Below are 19,200 nucleotides of genomic sequence, written 5' to 3'. Positions count from 1 at the left end.
AATGTTACGTTGCTCACGGTACGAATGATCAACGAGGCCTGAGCGAGTCGTTTGTTTTACAGTTTAGAGAATGATATCGAGTTGCCTTTTTGAATAATTTATTTTTTAAAATACTCTTGACAATCGTGCATCAGTCGGTTGAAACTTTTATAAATGTTTACTTCGTAAATGTGTCGGGGGGGCTTCGTGCTTTGCAGTAGAACCGATCGTGCAGGGTGCACTTACTTTGATAGTCTCTCGTAACTGGTTGCGTTAAGTTGATTCCTTCGTTGCGTGCGATAAAGGGTTGTGAAAGCGTCGTTTTGAATTCGACGATCGTTAGCGTCGTATTGGTCATACGGATTTAACGTGATTTCCTTGGAAAAGAGCAGGGCGTGTGTTTTGGTATCGATCGTAACCGCACGCCTGTATGTGTGTGTGTGTGTGTGTAACCGATATAAAAAGGATGTGATCGAATTAATGCGCTCCTCTATCGGTAAGAAACATTGCTAACTGTTGGAGAATCTTGCCACGTCGAGATTCGAAATGCATCGATGAGAGTTATTGTACGTCGGACAAAACGGTTCACGGTCGCTCGAGGCACGGACGAAAATTACAAAAGAACGTTATCGACGAAACATTGCGGTGGTAGTTCGCTTCTATTTTTTTTTTTTAAAAACCGGGAAACGAAAGAAGCAATAAAAAATACACGTATGTACATATGTATGGACGAAAAGAAATTGTCTCCGGAGTCAGCAACGTTGGTGGATTGGGTGGTATCGATCGTTCAAATCATACGAGTCGTGCATTTGTTTTCCATCGGGACAGCTACAGGTATCTTTCGGGCTTCTCTTCTCCCTACTTCTTCTCTTTCTTCTTCTTACTTCTTCTTTATTTTTTTCTTCTCTCTCGCGCGATATTAGCAATTCCAACTGGTCCAGTTTTTGCGGCGTCTCTCGATACGTAAGAAGTTTTTCGTTGTTGGCTCGAACTTTACAACTCGGCCACGTAACCTTCGATAACGATTCCCGGCGCAATTTCTGCGGTGGTGACATTTTCTCTGACGTTGCTTCGCCCGCTAGTGCTGGGCCGATCCTCCCCCCAGGCTCCCTCCTTTCCATATTTCTCGGACATTCTCACCATTTCATTGGGACTCCACTCGGGGGAATCCCTGCGACTTCCACCGCTTCTGTATACGACGTTCGACTCGGTCTCGCGATGGCCACGGTGCCCCGAGTCTGGCAGTGGTGACGGAGAATAGCTATCATAAACAGGAGTGCGCTTCATCGATGCTCGCTGATGACCCGTCTTCCTCAGCATCGCCTACTCGTCAAGCATATTATAATTGCTTCATTACCAATAACTTTAGAGCATATATACATGGAGGTCTCATGGCCTATGTCTCCTGTGGATCCAGTTGTCGAACAACATCGTGCGAGAGAGAAAGCACCGTGCGAACTGGTGCGAGAGAGAGAAGTATAGCTTCCTAATCGACCGTGATGCGCATACACCGATATCGCCGGCGACCATCCGCGGTTGCTATGATTATCGTTGTTTATCACAGACGCTCGCACGATGTCTTTCTCTCTCGCACGATGTCGGCGCATGCGCATTACGGTCGATTAGGAAGCTATACATCTCTCTCTCGCATCATGTCGGCGACAGTTTCGAGCTTTCAATGAGACCTCCATGTCTAAACGCTCTAAGCCAATAACGAATTCGCACGTGCGTTTTCATTTGTCGCCTCACCTGAAAGTTAAAAGGTGGCTCGTCGCCTTCGCCGCGACCATCGTTGTCATTTCTGCGTCCCATCATCTGCATCTCTTGAATCGGATTGATACTGAAACGCAGAGAAAGAACGAGAGCAGAACAAGCTATCGACGCTGTCTGATTATATTACACGGTACAGGACTGCAATTGTACGTAGCGTGATCGAACCGATTAACGGTGCCAGCGTTTCTGTTGATCCTGTCCTCGGACTCCCAATCGTTGCTTTTACTTCGAGCGTCGGAGCTGTAGCTATCGGTGCTTCGTATCGGGGGTGGTTGCGTCTGATTGAACGGAATAGGCGGAGGCGGTGCGTGTTTTCTAGAGCGTATCGATCCGGTGTTATCGTAATCGTTCTGAAAAGACACAGGCGTTCAATATATAGGCGAATACGTTCGAAATAACGCAGGGACATAGAATAAGAGAGGAGGAAGAAGAAGGAAACAAGGTGGGATGGAGAAAAGACGAGGATGATGAACTTACTGAGCAAGGATTATGAGCGTTAGCAGATGGTACGGGACTACGGTTGCTCGATGGATGTTGGTATTCGGAGTTACCCATTCTGCTTCGGGACGTTTCTGCCGGCGGGCATCGGACCGAGATATTTGGGTCTCTGGAAAACGGAGTGTCGATCAGACTCTTTCCCTCGGTGCCCGAATGCGCCACTCGATGTGGCGAGTTCGTCGTTTGCACCTCGACGTCTGAAAAATGCAGAGCAATAAGATGAAGAGTGAGCTCTCTCCGTGGAGAACAGTCGCCACTCGGTTCGGGCAATCGAGACTTTCTCGTTTTCTCGTACTCCCGATGCCCGACGCGCGCGTCACTTTACAGTTTAGAGGAACGACTTAACGAAACGATCGATCGTAATCGTCGGTGTAATCCGTTACTAATTAGGCGATTCATTGGGCGAACGTCGTAAAATTACATTACGACTGAAAGAGACAGAGGGCCGGATGAAAACGGATCGAGTCGGACGAGCGATACAGGGTGACACGGAGTTTCTCCGCAAGCTTTTCTCGGCGATCGTTCGCGTTTCCGAAATCAGGAAAATTGTGCAATCAACGCACCCTGTACCCGCAACCGATCGGACTCGGATCGTGCAAAAAGAGAGGAGAGCGATAGTCGGCAGATATGCAGGAAAAATGTCTAAAAAAGGATCGTGTAGCCGCGCGACTAAAGGCGTATCGTATGGTCCGAGAATATCGGTATCGATGCACCTCGTCTGGATGAAACAAAATGTGATAGGCACCTCTGGTACGAGTGTTCCTGTTGGCCCAAGGCACCGTATGTCTCCGTAATGGCGCGTCCCAGGCTTCATGCTCATCGTCAGACGCCAACGACGACGCGGATCTGCGAGAACGTATTTCTCAGTTGACGCCACAAGTCTCCGAAAGAGTTCTTAAGCGACTCTTACTTCGTTAGAGACGGCACACAACGGAGAACGAAAAATGCAACACGAAGCGCGCGTTTAAAAAAAGCAAGCAACACACATCGGGACACGTAACGCGGACTGTACGAGGCTCCCTCGCCGGGTATCGAGTAAGTGTCTAAATAGTCGCGGCTCGTGGAGCGCACGCTTTGCGCTTTCAGCGAGTTCGTCGCACGCAGCCGATGGATTGCGGAACACGGTACAAAGCACGGATAGCTACGCGACGACCACATGCGAATACGATGAGACCAATGATGGATGATGTCTAAGTAGTGTTGAGGATCGATACGAATTCTACTAAAACGATCACTCTCTTTTAAGGCATTCTCTACCGATTCGGGCCCGTTCACGTCTACGTTCAACGGATAAGTAACGTCGGAGACGGAGCAGCGTTTAAAGTCAACTCACCCAACACCTTTCATTTGCCTAGAACTTTTCATGTCGAGAAAGGGTAACTCGTTATAAAAGTTGAAAGGTAGCTTGTGCACTTGGGGTGGTTTCGTCTGGCCTAAGAACGCGAGCGGTGAAACGTTTTGGTCAACCTTGTCTAGGGATACTTGTCCACTCGTCGTATCCATACTCGCTACTATCGCTTGATTGAACAGATGAACCTGCTCAGAAGAATTTTTCGTGCGTTGCGCGTTAGTGTCGCTTCGCCCCGCTAGCCGCGCGAGCGCCTGGCGGCTTTCAGAGATCACTCACTTGTTGCGAGAACTGCACGAGGTCTTGATAGCGGGCTGCACGGTAGCGTAGGAGGACTTGGAACATGCTCTTCGACCTCCATTTGCTGCTGTAAAACTTCATCATGTCCATCGTCTCCGGATCCATCTGCGTTTTCCCCAGAAGAGACGAGGTTTCCTTCCTCACTGCGTGACCCCTGTACGCTATTTTTCACGAGAAATCATGATCGTTTATCTAACTGTACAGCGAAACGTGTCGGATGTAACAACGCCGTCAAAGTATCTAGCTCCCAGAACTACTAGACTCGTCAAAAACCAAATCCTCCACCTCCCTCTAACCACCGCTCCTTTCCCTCCTACCTTTCTGTATCATTATCGCTGCCTGATCCTCCGATATGTCCACTGGCTCCGCCTTCTTTATAGACGCTTTCTTCACTGAAACAATGCCCGTTCAATTTCTCGTAACGGATGGAAAAAGTACGAGCCTCTTAAAACGAATAATGCAAAAGCGCCACGGCGAAAAGCAGGATCGGCTCGCACCCAACGGTTACGTCTCCCGACCACCAATTTACCTACCAACATCTTTCTTTACGTGCGTGACCTTCGACGCCATGCTCTTGCGAGCTAGGAAAGCCCTCATCATGCACTGAACCTTTACGATCTTTTTCACCTGCGTCTCGTACAGGCGCGACAAGTACTCCTCGTTGTAGTACTTGAGGAACACCTTGGTCTTCCCGAGCACCCAGCCTTCCATCTTCAATCTGATCAACAGCAACCGGCAGTTATCCTTGGTGATCTCGACGTTCTCGTCGAAATCGAACGCCAGGAACTGGTACCTGCGACGAAAGGAAAGTCTCGCGTGCTATCGTGATCAATGGAATCGCGAGTCGAGAGGAACGTGCAAAGAAATCACCTTCGAAGAAATTCCTGGAAAGATATTCTGCACGGGTAGCCGCGTTGCCTGGCTTTGGCAGTGTCTAGAATAGCCAACGCTCTGATTTGCTGTCTGACGACGTCTCGATAGAACCCACGTGGCGCCCCTTCCAGGTCCGACCTTATGCACCTGACGAAATGGATACCACCGCTTGCTCCACCTGACGAGAAGCTCTTAAGGATCTCCAGGCTGGTGCACTTAAACGTATTTGCGGCCGTTCTCATCTTCCGCGTTTGGGAGTACTGCCCACGAGACGCGGTGTTAAACCTCTGTTTATCAAACAAGAATATCCCAGCGATCATATCCCTTGCCACTTCGACTCTGTATCTGCGAAACTTGAGAATCTATCGCGCAGTCTCACCCTGGGTTTCGACGTTTCCTGCATGAGAGCGCCCCACTTCCCCTTGCTTGTCTTCTTCTCCGCGACTTTGGGATGTTCGACGACCATGGTCAGATTGCCAGACTTCGTCAACTTGTTCGTGAACATCTGCTTGACTGTGTCGAGGCCGGATTGTCGGAGCGTCTCGATCATCTCGGGTGGGACGAAGTCTCGGTTCTTCTCGGCGATCTCGCTGGAGTCGTACACCAATTTGCCCGTGTAATGGGCGACGGTGAATTCGTGGGAGCTCACCGGCTTCACGTAGACGTTGTCCGATCGTTGCTGTATCTTGGTCAAGATGTACTGATAGTCGAGACTGTTCTTGGTCGCGTCATCGATTATGCTGAACAATCCTTTGTCTTTGTTCATCAGCTGATCTATAGCGTCCTTGTTGTCGTAAAAGTGCAAGCGCTGCATGGGCACTTCCTCCTCTTCTTGCTCTTGCTACGGTGAATGATCGTTTAGCATCCCAGCTCGCCAAGGCTTCCGGGGAAATAGAATTCTCTCTGCTGACACTTACCATTTCCCAGGCAAATATTCTTTGGTTGTAGTAACACTGCATCTGTTCGTTCATCGTGTTGACGATCAGCTGCTCGAGCCGATTCACCGCGAAGCATTCGAATCCGTAAAGATCCATCACGTTGATGGCGTACTTGTCGCCGCTGAAAGGCATACGCGTCTTAATTAAGCGGCTCGCAAGCACAACCCGCGACTATTCCGCCGCGCCGTCTGCCTCGTTATACGCTCCCGCCTCGATACTCACAATAAAGCACGCGTAACCGTAAACTTGTGATTGATAGTGTTCACCACCCAGTCGACTAATCGCTGGTAGATGGTGTTGGCCAGCACGTCCCTAGCTTCCCTCGCGTCCTCGCAGCTGTGCTTTTTCCGCACAACGTTTCCTTTCACAATCGCGCAGTAATTGACCAACGACCAGCTAAACTTCTTCTCGTCCAGACTGAGAAGTTGGGCCACTGAAAGTCGCCAAGTCACGTTCCGTTACGTCGGTTCCCAAGTCGGCACGTATCCTCTCTCTACGTACCCCTGTTGGCCGCGTCGTTGTTATCCATGTCGGCGTCGCCGTTGTTACCCTCGACGAACCGAATCTCGCCCAGGGTTAAGATCGCTGCCAGCACCTTCCAGATCGTCTCGAAGTACTCCTCCATCTCCAGGATCCGCAGGTTCTCCTTCAGCTCGTCGAACTTCACCACGTTCCCCCGCGGATCGTTTCGGACTTTGAAGGACCGTTTCCTCTCGGTCCCCTTGTCGCTTATGCGAAGGTATCGCATCCTCCTCCCGGGCGGCAGGTTGTAGTTCTTCAATTTGCTCGTAGAGTCCAGGCCGTCGTAGAAATAGTAGAAGACGTGAAAATTCGATTGATTTCTGTTGGAAACGCATTCCCGCGTGACTACCTTGTCTAATCGATAAACGTACGGTTGGGGCTACCAGATAAAATCGCGAGGATAATTCTGAAATCTAATTTCCGCGGAAATTGCTGGCTCTACTGTGGCGAGTGATTCGCGACGCATCGGCGTAAGGCCGTGAGCAACGGGTAGATATGCGATGTTAACCTGTCGCGAGTGGATACGCGCCACTTCTCCAGCTGGTACAACCAAAATATGCCGCCGGAGGCTTTCCCTGACGATCCATACGTCGTTTGGATCTGCAGCATGCATCTGGTGGAGTTGGGGTTCAGGGGAGTAGCTGCATTGGAAAACGCCTGGACCACTTTAATGGCCCGCAGCAGCCTGGCCCCGGTGTCCTGTAAACTCTGAAATCGAACGAACGCCCTGTCAGAGAAAGCCTTCCCTAAACGCTTGCGCGGCGATTCGTTTGGCTTTAACCGTTAGCGGATGGTCGCTTACTTTCCCCAGGTACATTAGATGTCGAATGAGATGTATCACGTTGGTGGTCTTCCCCGAATTACTTTCGCCTGCTAACAGGATATGCTGGGGCTCCTCGTTGTGCAGCACGTCCTGATAAGCGCTATCGGCCACAGAGTATACGTGAGGTGCGTTATCCGACCGCGATTTGAATTGATACTTTGTGTGGTACTGCAACGCGCAAACGAGTCGAGTTTTACTCGATCCATTCTAAGACGATCGATCTTTCGCGTACGTTAGACTCGATGGACATGTACGTATGCGCGATCGACACTTACGTCAGACCCGTAAATGTCCTGCTGTTCGTTCGGGTTTAAAATCAAAAGGATGTCGCCGACGAAGCTGTGATAGTAACCTTGTCGCAGCCTTTCGTGCAGCTCGTCCAGAATCGCGTCCTCGGTCAGCGTCTCGAGCGCCGCGATATCTTCCATGAACATGGGCTCCAGAGGGTCCGTCTGATGAGTCTGTCCCGAGAAGAGAAGTACACGGTGTACCCAGTCGCAGCGCGATAGAAGATTCGCTTCGAGCCTTACCTTCAGGAAATTCTTTCGAACGATCACTTCCGCCCTCCTGTCCAGTTTACCTTTCGCGCAGGCATCCATCATTAACACTTTGATCTCCCGCGCCATCTGAAAACCACTGTTATCAGTCTCGCCTCTCGAGCTCGCAGGGATTTCGTATTACCAGGAAATCGTTTTCAGGTAATTCCGATAAAAACGGGTGCTCGGCAATTTCCGCCATGAACGGCCTGTTCTCGGGATTCTTCTCCAGGCACCTGGGGCAACGGAGGAAAAAAAAAAAAACACCGGGCGTTACGACATTAAACCATGCGCAATTTACGTGGGTCGTGTGTGTTACGTGAACGTACTCCGCGATGAAGTCGTTGAAGTTCTGTGTCCAGTTGGACGGCCTGTACAAGTTCGGGGGAGGATTGCGAACGATCTGAAAGAGAGCTCTGGTGGGATGCATATCTTGGAAGGGTGGCTTTCCGTCGGCCAGTTCGATCGCTGTGATCCCGATCGCCCAGACGTCCGCTCGATTACCGTATCCGCTGTCGGAGCCGTTCCCCTTGCTGATGGCCACCTCCGGCGCCATCCAGCACGGCGACCCTATGCACGTGTACCTCTTCCCCATCTCGCCCTTCACCATCTTCGACAGCCCGAAATCCACCAGCTTCACTTCCCCCTCTTTGGTCAGCAAGATGTTGTTGCCGCGTATGTCGCGGTGCAGCATGTTGTTCTCGTGCAGATAAACCACCGCCTGAGAAGCACGGTGGTTCGTTAGCGGTGATTTTGGTGATTCGAATGCGTCGGGCAGCTTCGGCACGACTTTCTTCCCCGCGCGTTTCCCTTAGCCGCGATTCTGCCGGGAGTAGACATCTGTGCCTCGTTCTTCGCGAGCATTTATTTCACGTGTAATTTGCCGGCATTAAACGTCAACGTGGCCTGATTTACCGCACGAGCGACCATGGACGAATCGCTACTGGGCCCATGGAACACGTACCAACGCGAACAACAAGTAGACGTCCAACGAGGAGGAGAAGAAGAAGAAGAAGAAGAAGAAGAAGAGGAAGAAGGGGTTGCGTGCAGTTTCGAGAAAGGATGGCGGAACGAGCGAACGGAGAAGGCCGAAGGGAGGATGCGGGAGAGGAAGAGGGAAGGAGAGAAGCGGTGCGTGCTCGTGGTATACTCGAAATGTCTACTCGCGCAATAATTTCACGACAAACTGCTTGTCGCGTAAATATCACCGCCGCGCCGCGGAGAGAATTCGCCGAGGGTGACGGCCGGAGGAAGACGGCACGAAAAAGCAAAGGGAAAGGTTCCGTGCCGCTTGACGGTTACGTCGATCGTGAATTGAAAGTTGATAGGTCGATAGGTGTTGCAATGCGCGGGTACAGTGGAAGATAGAAAGTATTGGCGCGAGTTGCGCAAGGTTCGAAGGAGGGAGGGCTTCTCACGGCGAAGATAATTAGCAGAACCCATCGATTTTACACGGCCCCGGTGTTTTTGTCGAGATACCGAGCAGCGTATCGAACGGAAGGGAGTCGACGCACGATTCGAAACGGAAACGCGCGTTTCTACCCTCACAATCACTGGCGATCAGGTTGCAGCGTGTTTGACGCGCAAATGACACTCCTCCATTCCGCTATCCCATTGGTCTTTCTAATCGTTTCCTCCAGTTTGTTTCCATCCCGCGTAGTCGCTTCGCGGTTTACATACACCGCCGCCCTGCCGGGACAGGGGAATGGAGGAGCATCGTTTCTCGTACGATATTACGGTAAATTATATTCCGCGCGGAAAGGGAATTACAGAACATTATCTCATTGTAACCGGGCAAATCGTTTCCCTAGTAAAATTACAGGCCTCCGGGCGGGAAACGTTCGCGATTCGCTCTGTCCTCCGTGCTGTTCCATTTGCGAGGGGAGGTTGATAGCGTCGCCGAGGGATCGCCGCGCCGGTTCTGTCCTTGACTGTAAACTCGCGGGCCTTCTCTTGGTAGCGGTGAAACGCCGGCTACGTACCTACTCGTGTATACGCGTCGGAGGAGAATGGGACGGAAGTCTTTGCGCTCTTGATCTCTGGTGAACGCGGCGCGGGAGATGGCCGCGCGAACCAGCGGCAGAGAAGGGCGAACGAACGGGGCAGCCTTTCATTTGCGAGCAGGTTAATTAGCGAGCCATCTCGCCTGTCTTATTTCGAATTTATACGCCGTAGAATGCGGCCCATTGACGCGAGCCTTCGTGTTCGCCGATTTGGCGCGCACGTAAACGCGAATACTCGTTGAATCGCAACGCCGCGCCGGACCTCTTTTCGTCTCTTTCGTCGAGGCTGCGCAACGAGCCTTTGCGGATCGCGTTACGGTTATCCGCCTTCCAGAAACATTCTCCTGCACGTTTCTCTTTGAAAAAGGCATCATCGCTTCGCGACGCCTATGCGCGAATCGCAATGACACCGAGATGGAAAGTCACGCTCCGGACACACCGCCCTGGCACGATTATGTTATAATAACGTCTTCTTTCGCTTCTATGTACCCTCGCGCAGCGTGTAAAAGCCTGGGTAGGGGAAGGCGGGGTAATTCCGGCCAGCGGGTAATTCCGGCCACTTCGATTTCTTTGAATAAAAACCGCGTAAGTTGACTCTGTATGATACTGCTACCTGTTAATGATGCGGCGAGCTAATATTCATGATTTCCATAACGATAGCAGTCTTTTGTTTCAAACAAATTCGGGAGTGTTCATTTCGCATCGTAATCTTATTACAGTGGTCGATTGTTAAGCAAGGTAAGTTAGTACATGGAATAGATATGAATGATTAATATTAATCTCATTACATAGAGGAATGTTTCTACTTTCAAAATCACATTTGGTTTTTGGTGATATGTAAATTCAATTCAGTGTATTACTTCAAATATCTGAACATGAGGTGTGGGGTAGTACCGGCCAAAGGTGAGGGGTAATTCCAGCTAGGTTTTAACATTGCTTTTGTTGTCGTAGATGCCACGTACATATAAAAGAATTTCGAAGAAGGCAGAATGGAACCAGGAAAATTTATCAAAGGCCGTGGAGGTAATTAGTAAGAATGAAATGTCCATACGTAAGGCAGCAAAGTGTTTGGGAGGTAAACTAAACCTGAGAAAACAGAAACTGAATTTTCAATCGGACAAATCAGATATTTGTGACGAAAAAGTAGAGTACGATATTTGCTCATTTTGCAAAGAATTCGGAAAAGGTGGTGAAATGCGGTTACGGTGCACAGTATGTGGTCAATGGGCACATGAAGAATGTTCAGGATGGAATACCCCTGAAGAATACACTTGAGATATATGTACTAATTAATTTTAAAATAAGAAAATAATACAATTTTTTATTAATTTGACAGTTTTCCTATCTGTTTTATAAAGAAAAATCATGACTATTTTTGTGTTATTGCTCCCAATTTTGTTAAAACGTAAACTTATGCTTTCCAGGTCATACTAATACAAACTAGACACTTCAAACTATCAATTAATACAAAAAAACTAACAAATGCATAACTTGTTCAAATTTTATAGCATTTACTGCTTACGTGGCCGGAATTACCCCGCTTTCCCCTACTCGCTCTGAATCGAGATCGAGCTACATCTACTTTTACCATAATCGATTTTCCAAAATTTAAGTAGGTACCTTGATTACTTCCTTCAGGATATAACCTATGTGTTCCTCGCGCAACTTCTTGTCCATGGCTATCAGACCGCGCACGAGGTCCATCACGGGTCCACCATCGCAGAGCTGTAAATCGTGAAATCAAGACGATTATTTCTGTACACGTATCTATCACGATGCATTACGAGTAGGTATATTATAATGTGTCGAGGGAATTGAGTCGGTAATAGTTTAATATTGTCCGCGCGGTCACGGAAGCAATTCCAGTCGATTAGTCTCGAGGGAATTTCATTTTACGTAATTGCTGGCTATCTCGTCTCGCTTTCGATCTCAGCAGCACCCGTCTCACGGTTTTGTTACATTTACGGTGGATTTTTGCCTGGGAGCCAGCCGATGTGTCCGACGCGGGTAAAATGAGGCGCGCTGCTCGCTGTACGATTTTAATCGTGCTCGTTGATTCTCGTAAATTCATCTCGGCGCGGTTTCGTGGCCGATGGATCTGGATGGAAGCGTTCGGTCGTTCGGCACGAGCTTTAAGCGGATTGGGCAAGCACGCGATGCACGCAGCCGATGCATTCTTTGGAGCCGAAGGTGCACCGAGTGCGGCACGAAAACTTGGTCTACTGCCTCGACAGTTTGTGTACGTGCCCGTAAAACTCGCCCGTGATACGATATGAAATACCATCGGGCGATAAATCTTTGCCACATTGTCGTTGCGTGCTGTTCCTCTTCTCCAGCTCGCCCCTCGCCGCGATTTCTTGCAGCCTGCCCCGCCCTCCCGTGAACGCTTATCCAGCTTTTTATTGCAATCGATTCACTCGCAAAATCTCTGTTATTTTCTTCGATCAGTGAATTCAGCTACCCACTGTAAGACATCTGTTAATGAGAAGGATTCTTCAAAGGGACGTTTACGGTACAGATTTTTAAGGTACCGAGTCTGCTATCGGATCTGGTGACAGATGAATCGTTCCCCGAACTATCCACAACGGGGAATTTTAAGAGGGGAAGAAGTGGAGGCGGTGTCGTCTTCGCTCTAGAGAAGCAGCACCTACCTTTGGAGCCTCGAACCAATTACCGACATACATGTATCACCCCTTTAGGTGCAAACCCACGATGAGACAAAAATATCGTGTCTCGCACGAGACTTTAATCTCTTGAGATAGTTATTTCATTATTTTATTATTTTTTAATTATTTCGTCATTAGTTTCACGAAACTAGACTGTCTTGAAACAAATTTCATGCTATATTTTCAAAAAAATTCCATTATTTACATTTAGTTGTTGCAGAGATTTTTCTCTCGCGATAGAAAAGTCTCGTGTAAAATCTCATCGTGGATTCGCACCTTTATGAAACCACTCTATTAGTGCTTGTCGGGGTGGCGAGGGTAGTTTTGGTTCGCTCGATTAGATTTGCAGGCTTCCCACTCGAAATTCGTAAACATTACGATCGCGTTGCTGTTATTATTTTAATTGGCTACGCCTGGAGGGTATAGTGGGTTTCGCGTGGTGTTTTCAATGAGCTAGACGAATGTGAAGAAGGTCGACTGGTGTCAGTGTTTCGGCGACCATCGAAGCTTGTACGTGTACGCGTTAAATCGAATATCGACGCTTTGCTCGAGATAAGTAATAATATTTCGTGCGCGCCGCGGAGGTCCACCCGTAAATTAGTGCCGCGACGTGCCGGGGCTCACCTGCGTACACGAACGAGTTTAATGATTGTTTAATGGCCGCGTGTGTCGTAAATTATCCGTGTATTCGACCGTCTCAAATGCTTGAAATTGCCTCTGGGTCCGGGCATGGGTACGTACACCAACTCTTCTCTGGCTGCTGCCTTTGTTTTCTCCTTTTCTCTTTCTCTTCGCCCTCCCTTCCAACCAACGTCCGCCCTCGCCCTAACCCTAACCCTTCTTGTCCCGTGTCTGTTCTCGTTCTCCGAGCTTTTCTTTCTTCCATCGGGGAAATACGATGTTAAAAGTACACGCGCCTCAACGCGATGTCGCCTCTGACACAAGCAACAGCATCGACGATAGCGACACACGTTCAAGTTGCACCTTATAGATTATTAAGTAGGTCTTACCTCCATGACGAACCATATCTGATCGTATTCAGTCTTCTTGCCGGATCGTCTGCGATAAACCCCGTAAAACTCAGGCAGATTTGGGTGGGACACAAAGTCTCGAAGGACTCTGTACTCCTCGATGATCAGCGACTGCGACTCGGCCGTGAGCTTTTGCACCTTCACCGCCACCTTTTTGTTATCTGCGAGATCGGAAGTAGCGTATTTCTACGGGTTCAGTGAGTTTCGAGGTACACTACGCTAGAAAGAAACGTACCGGCTTGCTGATCGATCGCCTCGTAAACGTCCCCGCACACCCCCGAACCTATGCAGTCTCTGAGAAGGTAGCGTTTGCCAGGATCTTGGATGCTGTCGAGTCTTTGGAGGGTTGCTCCCCGTTCCCGTTCCTCGTAATCCCCTTCCTCACCCCTGCTTCCATGGCGTCCGTCTTCCCTTCCGCCCCTCCTGCCGTATCCATAATCGTTCATTTTCGGGGGCACCTCGTCGCCACCTGAAACACAGAGAGCCGTGGAGTGCTCGTTTTCCTTTCGCCTCGGCGGACCTTTTTTTTAACGGTGCTTTTTAAACAGCGGGGCGAGAAATCGCGCGATGGTAGGATCGCATCGCGTGGAGGCTGAATCGGGGAATAAAATTTAAACGGTCGAGTTACGGCGAGTAATAAAGCACGGAGGAAACTGCTCGGCGGAGGACGGTGGATGCGGCACGACAAAAGGTTCATTAATTTGATTCTGGTTTGCAGGGTAGAGTGCTCGTCGATGCAGCGGGACACGGCGCGGCGCACGACACACGACACGAAGAGGTCGTCGGGCACCTCTTCACGCTCACGGGGAAAGCAGCAGCAGCGGGCCGGTGGTGCCTCTTTCCATCTGTTCCTTCGTCGAACGACGAGAAGGTCGAGAATGACTCTTCGAAGAGAACGCTCTACGGATTTTTTTACGAGAGGCCATGTTCGGCCGGTCGAGGGCTTCACGGCGCATCGGCACAAAGGTGAGTGCTAATTATATTCTTTCTCGAGTGCCGCGTGAACGAGTGGTAATCGCTAATTAGTAGCTTGCTTCCTGAAAGCATCGGCGAGGGAAGCCTAAAGCCGCGGAAAGTTGCCGTGGTCGGTTCGAAAATTCAAACTCATCGCCCCTCTCGCAATGAAAAATATTGGCAACATTCTTTTCTGGGCACGTCGAAACCTTTGTCGCGTGAAGCGACGCGCGTTCCTTGCACGGATGTACGCTGTTATGTACGTACCTACTCGTTCACCGTGGCACGAGGCCAGAACTTGCGGGATTTCTGTGGTTTTCAATTTCCGAGCCACCCTCAACGGCGGGACAGATTTGTCCGTTTCGCGTGGCACGATATTTCGCGAGCACCCGCGGTGCGATCGAGGGCGCAGATCGGAGCGCAGGTATTTGTTTATACTCGGGGTGCCGAGAATTGATTGGGCTGAGCAGAGCATCGCCGAGTCCACCGCTAGCTGTTCAAACCCCCGTTGGTACTTTTAAGGTTGCAGGGTAATACATATCCCATTTATCGGATCGCGAAGATTGCGTAAGAGTATTTAATGGGTTACGCGAGTCGGTGGGTAAGGGTGGCTCGCATAGTCGCTTTACGAAAGACGCGGCCGATCGATGCGGTTCTACATACTCCCGTTAACGGCCAAGGACTTCCTCTTTCTTTGATGCTCCGCGTTTATCGCGTGGGCAGTTGATAAGCTTCATTGTCACGAAAGCACCCGGCGCAAGTAGCTCCGTTATTGGATCATTAGTGGTCGCCGTGTAATCCTTTCGACTAATTCGTTAGCGGTCTCTCCGTCTTATCGATTTTCCCCTCTGTAAACAGTCCAAGGTAATACATAATCCGTGTTCAGTGCCAACTCCGTCGCAAAACACAGGTCGCCAATTCGAGGGATTATATTCCCGTCCCCCGTGGAATTGTATTTGCTCGCCGGAGCCTGTCCTCCGCCGGAGACTCCGCTTGGTCCTGGCTTGGACGCGCGGGGCTTTCTCGATTTCCCGAGCGGACAGCGGTTTCCGTAAATCGCGCATCGCGCGTCGCTCGTCGGCGGGAAGGATGGAGAGGAGGAGGGAGAAAGAGGGGGCGAGAAATGAGAGGATTCGCATCGTTAGCCAATTCATTTATTCCCGGTGGGTCGGCGCTCGTCCGGCATAATCCGTCGATTTGTCGGCGCGGCGTGTCTCGTGTAATGCTGCTTCCTGCCGCTTCTTGCCGCTTGTAATCGAAGAGGAAAAGGGAAAGGGAGAAAGGGCGATGGAGAGAGAGAAAGAGAACGGGAGAGCGAGAAGGCGTCGCGTCAGTGACTATATGTGAACGGACGGACGTAAGAAACTCGGGTTGATCCACGATGTCCACACGGTGGTTCTGCTCTGCTCGTATGCGATACGACTCTGCTCCTCTACTCCTCTGCTCCTCTGCTCCTCCGCTCGTTCAGTTTTCTCAGTCGTCCGATCGAGAGGTTCGCCCTCCTATCCCTGTCCCTCTGCCACTCTGTCCTTTTCCTCGTTGCTGGCCATCGAGAGCCGTGCAGGTTTATCGGTACGACGGGGCGTTAAATTATTGATGCCCGACTGCGCGTCGCGAGAAGACGAACGAGAAGAAAGGGAGAAGGGTTGCCGAGGTAGAGGACGGGTCCTGTGATTTCAGAAAAAGCTTTCCGTGCCACTCGGTCCATCGGTTCTTTCCCTCCCGTCTTCGAGCTCCCGCCATCGTCTCTCTTTCTTTCTTCTTCTCTGCCTCGGTCCCGGCCGATCGCCGACTTGTGCAGGCTCGCGCTCTTTAAAAGGGAAGGAGCGTGGGGGCGACGAAACGCCTGTTGTGGGAAAGTTTCGCGCACGTCGGCCACGCGGTTCCGAGGGGCCACGGCAGGACCGAAAGTCGATCGACGACCCTCGATCGCCGTCCACCCTAGGCAAACGTCTCTTTACCGTTCCTAGTTCCGGTTCTCGTTGCCACCCTCGCGGGGTCCTGGCGCGGTTTCGCAGGACTTGGTTCGCCTCCCGTTTGCCACCGTTCGCTCCTGATAAGACTAATTGTCAGCGAAACGAAACGAAATGAATGGAAGAAGAACCCAAGAGGGGTGGGTTCGCAGCGTTCGAATGCGCGCTCCTCGAAACGAGCTGTGGGAAAGTTGATATTCGTTGGCCGAGGAGGGTCCCGCATGCTACAGCGGCGGAATGTTAGCACCGCGAATCCCTGGGAAGCGGCAGCAACGGTAGTGGTGGTGGACGAAGAAGAAGGAGAAGCAGGAGGGAAAGAAAAAGAGGCACAGAAGCCGAAAACGATCGGCAGCCGACCGGTTCGGCCCGGCTGAAAAGGGTTCGACACTCCTTTCGCCGGAAAGTACGGTAAACTGGGTGACAAGTGGCTCGTTCCCTCGCGGTTTCTGTTTTATGCCGAGTGGCTCGTCGCGTTCCGCAGCGCTCGATTCCGCGGCGCGATTGCCCGGAAAAACTAGCAGACGCAAATCGTTGGCTTCTCTCGATTCGGCGATCGATTCCTCCGGTTTGCATCGCTCGCCTTCGCGGTGAAAAAAACTGGTGTACGCGTCGCGACGCGACGCGAAGCGACGATATCGAGGCTGACCGATCGATTGGCGCTCGACCGATTGCCGTGGCGGAGACGCGGTCCCGTCCGCCGAGCCACGAGGCTTCCGCTTCTTGCGCCACTCGCCGACCTTTTACAGATTCCCGATCCAGGAGATCGATCCTTTCGGCAGATAACGCGTCCCCCCCCACCCTCTCTTTAGGATTCCGTGGCGAAGGTGTCGCTGTTCTCGCTTCTCGCGATCGGCTCAGCTTCGCGAAAAATCGCTCGTTCCCTGCCGTTCCCGGTCGTACGTTATTTCCGTCAGGGGGTTAATCGATACCGGGAATCTTGCCGGTGTTCTTCTTCCTCGAAGCTCATGCAACATTTAACTTTCCGCTATATTCTTCCCGGCTGCTCTCTCGGCTCGCGCTTGCGATCCCCCGCCTCTTCTTTCGCCCGGTCTTGTCTTACCACAATGTATCTCGGTTTTTTTCTTTCATCCCCCTTCTCGTTCTCGTTGGAAATACCGATACGTCGGTCGAGCGACCGCCTCTGTCCGTCTTCGTCGTTCTTGCTCCGCCGAAGTTGGCTCGAGACGACACCTGCCTGGATTTACCTCCAATACCTGCACCGCAGCGAGACGACGCGACGCAACGCACTCTCGCCACTGGCTTCGCCTCTCCCGAGCCTCGTTCCGACCTTCTCTCTGTATTTACGGGTTTCTCTCTTTTTCCCGTCGTCCTGACAAAACATCCTGAAACACATGTTCCGGCACCTTCGAGACGCGCACCGTGGAACGTAAAGCACCTCGCGTTATACACCACCTTTTCTCTCTCCCTCTTTTACCCTCCCTCCCTCTCTCCTCCAACCATTCTCTCTCCTCCGTGCTTCTGCCGCTTCTCTCTGTTCCGGCAGCCGGACGAAACTTGTTAATTGCGGCATTATACCCGATCCGTAAGCGATAAGCACTCGGTATCTCGGTGTGGAACGTCGCGACGTCTTGGCACGTCGAGGGGGTGGGTGACGTAGCTCGCGGCTAGCGCGCAATTCCGTTCACTTGGGATTTTAATAAATTACGATTACGCGGTAGCGGCGCGAAAGCGTGGAACGGGCCAAGGGTAGTCTTCCGATTCGACTGGAATGGAATCAAGAGAGAAATTCACCACGGCTTCTTGGCGGCTTGCTCTCGATTCGAAGCGGGGGAGACTCGGCCTGTGTAAAATCCGGCGAGGTACGAAACGAAGGGGTAGGTATTCGCAGAAGGTGCAAAACACTTAGCCGTAAGGGACAAGTAACGCGGGGGGTGCTCTTAGCGTGGCTCGCGATGAAACTCACCTCTAATTAAAACGTCTGGCAGGTTGTGCAGGCCCTGCGGCGTCCACCCTCGCAATGTTCGCAATGCTCGTGTGCCGGAGTAAGAGCCGAGCTCTACGACGCTCGTGTAGGGCGGTGTAGTCACGATTGCGTCGAGGGGGTGCCGTTGGGGAGGGGTGCTTGGCTTCCATGATCCAATAACGCCGACTTAATTAACTAACTGCTAACTCGCAAGCCTGTTAGCTCATTGATTTCGTCCCCGAGATCGTCGTCCAGCCCCGGCTCTCTCTCTCTCATTCTCCTTCTCTTTCTCGCTTTGCCTTGCCGGATCTAGCTTCCCTTCTCGCAGACAATTTTCATTTTTCGTTCCTCCTCTCGACCGAGAGTCCATCGATCGACTTTCCCATTCTCCTCCATCGCCAGTGAGAGTTGAGAGTTGAGAGTGTTGCAACTTCCATTCCCTTCTCGACGAGCATGCCCAAGCGTTTCCCACTCGCTCCGTGATCGACCATGGTCCTCGTCGCGATTCGGACCAAGACCATTGTTTCGCGTCGGTCGAGCACGAGAACGTGTCGCGAATCGCGACGCGCAACGATGCGCGGGGATAATTATCACGGAGGTACAGGCAGGTATCTAGCGGTAAAAAGTGTCGCATCGTGCTCCCGCTTCTAATCTCGTTGGTCGGATCGATGCGCCTTGAAAAAGATCTCTCGAGGGTCGCGCGATAAATTAATGCGCTTTATCGCGGCTTCTTCAGGGTCGTCCTGGTCGGCGCAGTTGTCAAAGGGAGACCGCGATTAATGCGAATACGCGCGCGTCGCGCCGCGACTCGCTCTGCCTTCTTGCAAGACGGTCACTTGAATCGGTTCCACTCGCGGCGGATTGGTCGCGACTCGCGAGCGTACCGGCGACTCCAATCTCGCCGAGGATAATTAGCTGAAATTCTTTCTTATCGCCGGGATTCCCGACGGTTTCAATCGAGCTCCGATCGATCAAGGTGCGGTTTAAAATCGCCACGGCAACGCTTTGGATTATCAGGGGTCGACGTCGCCGCGTGCACCGACCCGCGTAAAATACGAT

The 19,200-nt window shown here is 51.2% G+C and overlaps 1 protein-coding gene across 6 annotated transcripts; it reads right to left on the bottom strand.

The window, feature by feature from the left end:
- Positions 1-81: 81 nt before the first annotated feature.
- On the bottom strand, positions 82-18,234 carry Ninac (STKc_myosinIII_N_like and MYSc_Myo21 domain-containing protein ninaC). 6 transcript variants are annotated; one of them, XM_076813014.1, is made up of 24 exons: positions 18,142-18,234; positions 13,526-13,759; positions 13,270-13,451; positions 11,214-11,318; positions 7,920-8,311; positions 7,736-7,826; positions 7,585-7,680; positions 7,330-7,515; positions 7,034-7,222; positions 6,740-6,939; positions 6,211-6,551; positions 5,932-6,142; positions 5,689-5,830; positions 5,151-5,612; positions 4,769-5,058; positions 4,432-4,691; positions 4,216-4,290; positions 3,878-4,059; positions 3,584-3,786; positions 2,996-3,096; positions 2,230-2,447; positions 1,918-2,102; positions 1,729-1,819; positions 82-1,302 (listed from the first exon to the last, which is right to left on the bottom strand). In XM_076813014.1, the coding sequence occupies exons 2-24, from the start codon at positions 13,734-13,736 to the stop codon at positions 973-975; spliced, it is 4,743 nt and encodes a 1,580-aa protein (XP_076669129.1). In that variant the 5' UTR covers positions 13,737-13,759; positions 18,142-18,234; the 3' UTR covers positions 82-972. The 6 variants fall into 6 exon arrangements, 3 of the variants coding, with proteins under 3 accessions (XP_076669129.1, XP_076669127.1, XP_076669128.1); XM_076813012.1 differs by lacking the exon at positions 18,142-18,234 and adding an exon at positions 14,512-14,734; XR_013085363.1 differs by lacking the exon at positions 18,142-18,234 and adding an exon at positions 14,512-16,869 and having other exon boundaries at positions 1,164-1,302; positions 2,230-2,359.
- Between the last annotated feature and the right edge of the window lie 966 nt (positions 18,235-19,200).

The sequence above is a fragment of the Andrena cerasifolii genome, chromosome 5 (assembly GCF_050908995.1).
Source record: "Andrena cerasifolii isolate SP2316 chromosome 5, iyAndCera1_principal, whole genome shotgun sequence".
NCBI lineage: Eukaryota > Metazoa > Arthropoda > Insecta > Hymenoptera > Andrenidae > Andrena > Andrena cerasifolii.
Note: the sequence above shows the minus strand (reverse complement) of the source record. Positions and strands in the feature narration are given on the sequence as shown.